An 11,648-nucleotide genomic window follows, 5' to 3' on the forward strand; every position below is an offset into this window, starting at 1 on the left:
CCCCGCAGCACATGTGCTTCTGGCTTTTATACAGTATCCCAGAATGCACAGAGGCGACCTGCCCCTGCCAATCATCAGGACTGTACCAAAGGCTATGCATCCATTTGTCAGGTTTGCTCCCACTGTCCATCATGCCTCCCTATTGAACCAGTGTGAAACACTCTTTAGACATAATGAATCACATACTGAGCACAAAGGGCAGACCTCACTAACAAATCCTGCTCTCTAATAGGCAGAGAGCAATATAGATTTGCCTGCTGCTCCTCTGATAGGCAGACAGAGCCAAAAACGATTCTCTCTCACTAGCACCTACCTAGGAAGGTGCTACACAATGACAACCCAAAATTTCAGTAATAATGATAATCAGGACAAATAGGTTAAAAAAAGGGGCACAGAAAACAGTTAAAAAAACCTGACAGATATTCTAATCCCTCTCCACTCTCTCTGAAACTAAATAAAGACTTTTGCACTTATATTTAACCTATTGCTGACTCTGTAAATTTTTGAGTCAGGCCTCAAATGATAGAATTTTTTTTTTTTTTTAAGGTGTGATAAAAAGAAGCTCACAAACTGTGCCATCAAACTGTTGTGCCATTGGCCAATTTTTACCAGACTATACCTGCTTTAGCTTTTTTTTTTTAAGAAGACACTTATATGGCCTTTAGATCTTCTGTCGCAGCTGATGCTTCCACACTCTTAGTACAGTCTGATGAAAAAATGCGCTGCTTCTAAAATTACCCAAAGGTTTTTTGTTTTTCCGTGACTTTGCCCGGGCCTCCTGTCCCAGGCACTCAGCCGACACGTCCGCCGGCTGGATGGAGTCCCGATCTAAGCCGGAAGTGGCTTTGATCGGGTCTCCGATGACATAACCCGGAGGCGGCGTCCATGACGTCACTTCCGGGTTACTCTGCTGCAAAAGGCGGCAGATTTAAAAAACGACTGTATTCAAAAATGCAGTTTGCGGCGTTTTGAATACATGGAAGTGTAGTGGAGGGGTCTAGGATCTCTCGATCCCTCCATAAAGAGTATCTGTCACTGCATATTGGTGTCACAAGGGATGTTTACATTGCTTGTGACAGCAATAAAAGTGATCAGATTTTTATTTATTTTTTTAAAAACCTGTAATAAAGTTAAAAAAAATAAATAAAATAAATAGGAAAAAAAAATTGCCAGAGCGTGAGCAATAATTAAAAAAAAAGAGCTGCACTCTAACTCTAAACTGGTAACCATTAAAACTTTTTAAAGCGTCGCAGATTGAGATTTCTATTGACCGTAGTTTGTCGCCATTCCACGGGTGTGCGCAATTTTAAACCATAACATGTTGGGTATCTATTTACTCGGCGTGACATCATCTTTCACAATATACAAAAAAAATGGGCTAACTTTACTGTTAATATTTTTTAAATGCAGTGAAATGTGATTTTTTGTAATTTTTCAAAAAAAATGGCGTTTTTACAAATACCGCGTGACAAAAAATATTACAATGACCGACATTTTATTCTCCAGAGTCTTTGCTAGAAAAATATATATATAATGTTTGGGGGTTCTAAGTAGTTTTCTAGGAAAAAATACTGATTTTAACTTGTAAAAAAAAAGTGTCCGAAATAGGGCTGGGGCTTAAGTGGCTAAAATAAATCAGTTTGGAGGTGCTGCTTCTGCACTTATTCTAAAATCACTGGGGCTGTCTATGAAAATTGTAACAAATGTAGAAATAGCTGCACACCACAACTTGTTCCAAAAATCCTTTATTGGAGTATCCCAATATGACACCACAGGACACCAACAGGCTGTATGATAGATACATTTCACACAATGAAAATGTGCTTAGTCATAATGAATAAAGCATAACTATAGGCAAAACTTTTTTTTTCATTTTGGGTAGGGTAAGGGAGGGTTATGACCCCAGTCAGTATTTTTTTCCACCATCTATTTCCCATAGCAGAGATTTTAGTTCACTTCCTGTCCCATAGCCAAACAGGAAGTGACATAAAATCCCTGCAAATTAGGGGAATTCCTTGGGGACCCTAGTGTCCCCATTGGAAGATTTTCCCTCTATTATTTTTCTGGGGACAATTCAATATTTGGGATTTTTTTGTACTTTCAATGATAATGGTAAACAGGTCAAAAGAAAGAGGATGAATCTCCCTAATGGGGGACACGAGTCTAATCCCTCTCCCCTCTGTCCAAAATTAAACAAAAATTTTGCCTTTACGTTTTCATTGCATGAAACATGTCTACCATTCAGCCTGTTGGTATCCTGTGGTGTCATATTGGGGTACTCCAATAAAAGATTTTTGGAACAAGTCGTGGTGTGCAGCCATTTCTTCATTTGTTACTATATACGGACGCCAGCCGAGGCAGGTAACTATGTGAAGTTTCCATTAGGCTTTTGCCTCATCCTCTCTAGGAAAAATTGTACTGTTTTGGAATATAATGCACAGCTTTGAAACATTTTCAGGTATCTTAAATTTTCAAGTTATAGTATTTTTAAAGTTGCCCTGAAAACAACATGGAAAGGTTCTTTTCCCTGTTGTATGTTTTTGTTTTGTTTTTTCATTCTGACATAGGTACGTGCCCCACTCAGCAGTGCCCAGCTTCCCACGACCAGTTGTTTGTTGATAATACCTTGCTTATAACCCTGCATAGCTCCCAACTATCCCTGATTTCCAGGGACTGTCCCTGATTTGGAACAAAGTCCCTCTGTCCCTCTTTCCTCCTCATTTGTCCCTCATTTTGGTCTGATCTATGTAATTGTATATAACATGCTCTATTTATCTTTCAAAAAGTGTTTCCCAGGGCTAAACCTTGCGGCGGACAGATCGGACGCTGACATTTTTGACACTTTTGGGGGGACCAGTGACATTACTACAGTAATCAGTGCTAAAAATATGCACTGTTACTGCAATAATGACACTGGCAGGGAAGGGGTTAACACTGTGGGTGATCAATGGGTTAAATGTGAGCCTAGGGGAGTGATTCTAACTGTATGGGGGCGGGGCTTATGGAATGACCATAGAGACCTGTGATCCTATATAGAAGGATCACAGGAGCTCTGTGATCATTCCAGAGAGAAGAACGGTCAGCTGTGTTTACAACAGCTGACTGTTCTTCTCTCTCAGCGGGGAGCGATCATGGGGCAATTGGAGCCGCCTGCCCCATGCATCGGTGTCCCCGCTGCCCAGTGGGAACGGGAGCGCTCCAGCGGCGCGCGCGCTCACCCCCTAGCTGCCGGCACGTGACCGACGTAGACCTACATCGGTTTGCGCAGGAGGGCCAGCCTGCGGCAGTATATATGCGGTGGGCGTTCCGGAACCGGTTAAGGGGGTGTGTCCCAGTCCTACAGACTTTTGCTAATTGGTGTCCCTTGTTCCAATCTCAAAAAGTTGGGATGTATGAAATTGGCCAGAATTCAGCAAGGTTTGCACTTCATAGACTTAAAAAAAGTTGGCCAAAATGTGCCCAGACTTCAAGGAAAATTATTGACAACTGTTCACAAACCGAACCTGGGCACATTTTGTCATCCCTAGTCGCCATTTTATTCGTTTGAGTAATATATCCCAGTTTTACCAATTCTCATCAGACAAGCAGTGTTTGAATTTGTTGTTTTACTTTTCAAAGCTAAAATTATAAATGGAACAAAAGAGTTTGCAGCATCCGGAGCATTATCTAAAAATCATGATCATGTAGCCAGCATACAGTTGAGGGGTGTTGGATAATGGTGTGAACAAATATTATAAAGATAATATATTAAGACTTCATTTTTATGTGTTTGTATTCACTGTCTTTCAGATATGTATGAACATGATAGTATGAAGGTAAGTTATGTGATATTTTGAATAGAATAAAACCATTGTAATTTTCATTAGGTTACATCTCTAGGAGTTACATACTTGTTGTGTTGGGTCAGTACACAGCTTAAGTAGCTTCATAACATATATTCTGATAAAATGTTCACATCTACAAAATTACAACTTTCAGGGCTGTGACAGGTGGGGAACAGGATGGGCAGCTGCCCCGATGCAGTGTTTTCATGTAAGGAGGTGAGGGGGGATGCTTGAACTCTTCATTCTCCTGAATAATATAGTAAAAGCAGTGCAAAACCTGTGTGTCAATCAACTGAAAAATGAAACAGTGTAGTAATGACTAGTGTCCCTATGAATAATGTGGGACAACAAATAGCAACTACGCAGTTCAATTCAGTGAAAGTAAAAACAATGCAGTGCTCAAACACAATAATAAATATAAATCAATCAAATAGGAAAGTGTAATTATAACAAGTGTCCCTTTAAATACCATGGAACAGCAGATAGGCAGATTAGTTCATCCATACATTACATCATGGTTTCATATGTAAAAAATAAAATAAAATGACAAGTTTTTCACCTTTAGTTGTTTTTCACATGATTTACATTTAGCCCTTGTTCACACTGGGGGTGGGTTCGAAATCATGGAAGTTCAGCTGCGAGTTTGGGGACAATTTGACAGACATCTGTGCGGTTTCCTGCACAGATGTCTATTGAAATTGCCCCCGAAGTCGCCAAAAGTAGTGCAGAAACTATTTTTATGAATCGGTGCAGCGCTGCAAAGACGGCGTCGCACTGATTGAGACGGTGTCGTTGCCAGCAATAGGCTCTGATTTGACATGCGATTTGACATGTAAAATTGCATGTCAAATTGGCCTAATGTGAATGGCACTGTCTGTGATGTGACTCCGAATTTGCGGCGTCGCACAGATTCCCAAAAGTAGTTTCTATACTACTTTTGGTGACTTCCGATTTCAATAGACATCTTTGCAATGCCATCTTACTGTAAGAGCATTAAAGGGCCCCAGGCAATGCGGTGCACTGGGGCCCTGCCTAAACAATCATCCACGAGAATAAAAATGCAAATTATCAATTTATCAATAAGGCTATATTTATTGGTACAGCAGTACCAGGCTAATGACAGCTTCCAAGTTCGGCGGCTGGGTCCGGTGAACACACTTGGACGGGAGTCAGACTGTCCTGTGTGTGCCTGTTTCCGTGGAGGCAGACAGGCATTCCTGCAGTTGTGGGCTCCCCCTCCATGGCCCAAGTGGTCTGACAGCAGCACAGGGCCAACAGGCGCTTGCCACCTGCTAAGTTCGGCGGCAGGATGCACAAAGGAATCAGGAATAATTCTTGACTGGGGCTGGGTCCCCGGGCAAGTGGGGCCCCCGGGCAAGTGCCCAGCATGCCCATTCGGTAAGATGGCCCGGCATCTGTGCAGAAACCCGCACGGATGTCTGTCAAATCACCACCCCAACCCGCCCCCCCCCCCCCGAAGTCAGACTGAAAATGCTGGTTTGAAACAGTTCGAGTTCAGCTAAATTTGCACGACTTCAAACCTGCCCCCAATGTGAACCTACACTAAGAGCTGGATGCTCTAAGCTGGCAGGGGAGTTCGGAAGCAGGGAATTGTGGCAGGTGTCATTGTTTGCTACTGAGATGCTGCAAGGTTGGAAAGGTAATGCTCAGCCAGCAAACAGCTCACATGTCCTGGTTCTGATGCTCAGAGAAGGGATGGGGGTTGGGGTTTGGACCCCCTTATCCCCCCAGCTACACCCCAGAGAGTATGCTCATTAGCCCCCATTCACATCGGCGCGATTTGACATGCGATTTGACAGGTCAAATCACATGTCAAATTGCAGCCTATTGCCAGCAATGGCACCATCCCAATAGGTGAGAAGCGGACTTTCGGCGCTGAACCAATTTCCAAAAGCTTTTGGTGACTTTGAGGGCGACTTCAATAGACACCTGTGCATGAACCCTCACAGATGTCTTTCAAGTTGCCCCCCGAAGTTGTACGGAAATGCAGCCTTGAAATTGTGAGTTCAGATAAAGTCGCACGATTTCAAAGCCACGTTCAATGTGAACGAGGGCTTACTACTAGTTTGAGTAGATGGGTGCTGACACCTGAGCAATCTAGCTGGAAACTGCGGTGGAAAGATGCCTGTCATATGCTTTCTCTTCTTCCTTCTGTAAAGTTTCTTAAAGATTCACATTTGTGCGGTGCCTTGGGGGTGTGTTAGTGTAGCATTTAAAATGAATGGCTCCACAATGCGCCACTGCGCAGTATTCACATTACAGTTACATGCAATGGGGGCCTATTTACACCAGTGTGCCCAGTAATATACTACTTTGGTGGTGCGCTGGAATAATCAAACTAGGTGCATGTCCAACAGTGGTGGCTGGTGCTCAAAATTTTTTGGGGGGGGCGCAAACAGAAAAATTAGTGACCAGCGTGCCCCCAATCAATGCAGAGTGCCACAGCATGCCCCCAATCAATGCAGAGTTCCACAGCGGGCCCCCAATCAATGCAGAGCACCACAGCATGCCCCCAATCAATGCAGAGCACCACAGCAAGCCCCCAATCAATGCAGAGCGCCACAGCGTGCCCCCCAATCAATGCAGAGTGCCACAGCCTGCCCCCCAATCAATGCAGAATGCCACAGCGTGCCCCCCAATCAATGCAGATTGCCACAGCATGCCCCCCAATCAATGCAGAGTGCCACAGCATGCCCCCACCAATGCAGAATGCCACAGCGTGCCCCCAATCAATGCAGAGTTCCACAGCATGCCCCCCAATCAATGCAGAATGCCACAGCGTGTCCCCAATCAATGCAGAGTGCCACAGCGTGCCCCCCAATCAATGCAGAGTGTCACAGCATGCCCCCAATCAATGCAGAATGCCACAGCGTGCCCCCCAATCAATGCAGAGTTCCACAGCGGGCCCCCAATCAATGCAGAGCACCACAGCATGCCCCCAATCAATGCAGAGCACCACAGCAAGCCCCCAATCAATGCAGAGCGCCACAGCGTGCCCCCCAATCAATGCAGAATGCCACAGCGTGCCCCCCAATCAATGCAGAGTGCCACAGCCTGCCCCCCAATCAATGCAGAATGCCACAGCGTGCCCCCCAATCAATGCAGATTGCCACAGCATGCCCCCCAATCAATGCAGAGTGCCACAGCGTGCCCCCAATCAATGCAGAGTGCCACAGCGTGCCCCCCAATCAATGCAGAGTGCCACAGCATGCCCCCAATCAATGCAGAGTGCCACAGCGTGCCCCCCAATCAATGCAGAGTGCCACAGCATGCCCCCATCAATGCAGAATGCCACAGCGTGCCCCCCAATCAATGCATGTAGACTAGGGGGCCGGACGCATGGATGGGGGGGGCGGCGCCCCTGCGCCCCCAACACACCGGCCGCCACTGATGTCCAATTTTTTTTTCTACTGTGGTGTCCTAACTTTAAGGCCTCATGCACACTGAATGTTTTTACAGTTGCTGTTTTGGGTGTCAGGCATTTTTTTCTGCAGCCAATAAACTCCCCAGCATGTTATCGTATGTGTCCATGCACACAAAAGCTGTTATCTGCAGTTTTTGGCAGGGGCATTTTCTGGCTGGAAAAAAATAAACCCAGAACTAGTGGGTCTTGAGAGGAATTTTTCAGCTGTAAAAATGCTCTAACTCTGATAAAAGCTTAAAAAAGCTTAAAAACACCCAAAAAAAAACACTGAAAAATGTGGCTATTAGGCGTTTATCAGCATTTTCAAGCAATAAGCTTTTGTGGGAGTATAGTTTTGCTAAAAAAGGCAAAAAAAGGCTACTGCTGAAAAACGCTACTGCAAAAAAGCTGAAAAACTCCTTGTACAGCTACAGCTCTCTACTGGCGTTTTGATAATGTCCAGGCCTAACTCAATGCTCATTAATGGACTACTCTGGTAAGAAAGAAGTTCTAAATTGCCTCTTACATTTTTAGTCTGCACTTAGTGAATAGTGAATAAATAAACTACCTGGGGGCTGCAAACTATAAAAAGTGTTAGACTACATACACCAATAATAACAACAGTACAATAATAGTTGCACTATCCCTTTAAAGAGGAAGTAAACCCTCCTCAGGAAGTTGTACCTATAGGTAAGCCTATAATAAGGCTTACCTATAGGTACTGTAAATATCTCCTAAACATGTACGGTTTAGGAGATATTTACCTTTAATGCAGCCAGTGACGTCACTGGCCCATGCGCTCTGAAGGAACGGCTGATCGTGCCGTTCCTTCAGAGCCCCGTGCCGTGACCGTCGGCTCCCGCGCGCGTGCGCGGGAGTGACGTCACCGCGGCTCCGGCCAATCAGATGGCCGGATGCCGCGATCCCGGAAGACTGGCGACTGAACATGTCGCTCGTCATACAGGTAAGAGAGCGGCACGGCGGGGGCTCGTTCTAAGGTAAGTATTTCATAATGAGCTAGTATGCGATGTTTGAACGAGTTTACAACCTCTTTAAAGATTACTACCCAACATGTGATAATAAATATAATAAATATCATGTCATACTGTAAAAATATCATAACTTCAGTGATAAACAAATGCATCAACCCAATATAAAAAAAGACCATAAGCATACTAATAATACTAGTCCATGTATCATGTGAGTAACAAAGTGCTAATACTCCAATGACAAGTGCTGACCCTCCACACTGCAAACTCCATAATTGCACGCCACCTCCTTACCAGATAATATCATCTCCAGATCATGAGGTTAAACACACCTAAATGTAACACATAAGATGGACATCATTCACTTCTTAGCCCCCGGTCACACCAGTGCGACTTGTCATGCGATTTGACAGGTCCAAATAGCATGACAAGTCGCACCCTATATTCGGAAAGGGAACTGTTCAAATCTGTGCGACGCTGACTTGGGGTGCTTCACTGATTTGAAAAAGTAGTTCCTGAACTACTTTTGCCAATTGAACTCGCATGCGTGATGACATCACAACCAAGTCCTCGCCCAACATATTTCGTCTTCAGGGGACAACAGCTGTGTCTCTGTTACTCCTTCATCCAGACAGTAGGCACTCTAATACAAGAGGTGTGTTACTGGAAATTAACCCTCAGTAAAACCAGAGAGAAAAAAGCCTAAAAAAAAAAAAAAAGGAAAATAATGCAGCCACCACATCTAATGATTGGTAAGCTACTATATATTGAATTTTTACTTTTGGGTTTAACCACCTAGGCGGTAATCCCGAGCGTGACTCGGGGTGGATTTTTCATATCAGGATCGGTAACCCCGAGTCACGCTCGGGGTGGATGTGCAGAGAGCGCAGCGGTGTTCTCTTACCTTGTCCTGGCGATCCAGCGATGATCTCTCATTGCTGAGATCGCCAGCCGAGAGTCCCGCCACTCCTCCGTCCTCCGTCGGTGTGATCACTTCCTAGTTCCGTTCCCTGCAGCAGCAATGCTGCATGGGAGCGGAACTAGGGAGGGAAATTAAAAAAAACAAAAAAAAAAAACAAAACACAAAACACATTTTATATTATATATATATATATATATGAATATATATATATATATATGCATATATATATATATATATATATATATATATGCATATATATATATATATATATATATATATATATATGCATATATATATATATATATATATATATATATATATATATATATATATACCGGTATATATATATATACCGGTACATATATATATATATATATATATATATATATATATATATATATATGCACACACACACATATATATATATAAAATTATATTATTGATTCAATTATAATTCATGCGTTATATTATATATATATATATATATATATGTGTGTGTGTGTGTATATATATATATATATATATATATATATATACACACACACACATATCTATATATAATATATAATGCATGAATTATAATCTGATCAATAATGTAATTTTATTATATATATTATATATTAAATAATAACATAATATTATTGATTCGATTATAATTCCGGCGTTTGTGTTTCAAATTTATCACATCTGGGATGTCTACTAGAGTCTTATTTTGGTCAGGTTTAAGTCAGTAATTACTAAGAATTGTAGGCCTATAATACATAACGCCAAATTTCCATGAAAACAATTGTACCGCTTTTGGTATGTAATTCCTGACATAATCATACCGCCAGGGAGGTTAATACCGCCTAAAATAAAATGTACAGTTCCGAATTAGCCACTCAAGGAACAGGCACACTTTGATAGTAAAATTCTAAATACTCTGCAACATTTAATGATGTACTTTATTCTGTATTTACAGCCTGAAACAATAGTCCTCTATGTATTCATCGCTGGAAACTTGGCCTTCCTTATAGCCTTACTGGTGGGCATTGGACAATCGTAGTAGAAGAATTGCTATTTGGAGGGGCTACTCTTTTAATTGCCAAAAGACTGTTTACAATTATTTCCTCCTATAATAGATTTCTACTTCTTCATTTGCAAATGACCAATGTCCATATCCGATGTGTTCAGATACATTTTCATTGTGCAGAATCCATGTAAAGTGTTTACAATGACTGATATCTGGGTATGAATGAGTAAACACTGGGATAGATGACTGTATTTACAAAAATCAAGTCAAAATTGTACCTACTAAGTTTTTATATAAAGTGTAAAAAGCTTATGTTTTGTTTTATAAATATTATTCCATGTGTATGTCCATATTTGTTTTTTTAGCATAGTTAAAATAAGTATGTGACTGCTTATTATTATTTAAGATGTGGGGGAGATTTACTAAAACTGGTGCACACAGAATCTGGTGCAGCTGTGCTTGGTAGCCAATCAGCTTCTAAGCCCCGTTCACATCGGGGAGATTAGACATGCGATTTGACATGTCAAATCGCACCCTATTGTCGGCAATGGCACGACTGAATCGGTGCGATGTTGGCTTTGCGGCGCAGCAACGATTTCCAAAAGTAGTTCTTGCGCTACTTTTGGTGCCTTTGAAATTCAGCTAAACTCACAAGATTTCAAACCCGTCTCCAATGTGAATGAGGGCTAGCTTGTTCAATTAAGCTTTGATAATAAAATCTGGAAGCTGATTAGTTACTATGCACAGCTGCACCATATTGTGTGTGCCCCAGTTTTAGTAAATTCCCCCCCATAGTAGCAACCTTTATCATTGTTTCCATGATTATACCAACAGACTTGTCTCAGCTACACATTCGTTCATGTACATTTCTGAATATAAATGCAAGCAATAATACAAACATACAAAACTACCTGTAATGCACGTGCACTGCAGATTGTAGGTGGGCAGCTCATCCTTTAAACTGTATAGATGTGGCTAAATTATACTTTCCAACATAACTCCTTCTGCTGTATTCGTCTTCCACCAAAAACATTTCTTGTTTGAAAAACACATTACAGTACAAAATATTAAAGTGAATTCTTGAAAAAAAATGTCCTTTGTCAGGTTTGGGTTAAAGAATTATGTACAACAGCCCAACTACAGATAGCAAAATGTAATACCCATCTTTATTGGATGCATACACGAGTCCTGCAGCTTTCAGTAACAACAACTCTTAACACTGTAAGCCTAGGCCTGGGGTCTCCAACTTTTTTAAACAAAGGGCCAGTTTTCTGTCCTTCATTCTTTTGAAATTGTCCTTCCAGTATGTAAAATAGTGCCCCATCGTTGGTTTCATTGGGAGGAATATACTATCCATATTCCCATCGCACACACAGACATAGAACTAAATGGGTGCTGCAGGAACAACCAGCTGGGAACTGGTAACATCACAGATCAACGTAAATATTTGCCAGCACACTATGAATCTTCAAGTAAA

General features: G+C 42.1%; 1 protein-coding gene across 1 annotated transcript in view; it reads left to right on the plus strand.

The window, feature by feature from the left end:
• LOC309561256 (putative ferric-chelate reductase 1) overlaps positions 1-10,524 on the plus strand; it is a 118,920-nt gene extending 108,396 nt beyond the window's left edge. The window contains exons 15-16 of the mRNA XM_082265056.1: positions 3,790-3,815; positions 10,121-10,524. Of these exons, the coding sequence (XP_082121182.1) occupies positions 3,790-3,815; positions 10,121-10,204 (110 nt within the window). The 3' untranslated portion in view covers positions 10,205-10,524. The remainder of the gene's footprint in view (positions 1-3,789; positions 3,816-10,120) is intronic.
• The last annotated feature ends 1,124 nt before the right edge of the window (positions 10,525-11,648 follow it).

This window comes from Pelophylax lessonae (assembly GCF_965119305.1).
Source record: "Pelophylax lessonae genome assembly, chromosome: 8".
In the NCBI taxonomy this organism is placed as follows: Eukaryota; Metazoa; Chordata; class Amphibia; order Anura; family Ranidae; genus Pelophylax; species Pelophylax lessonae.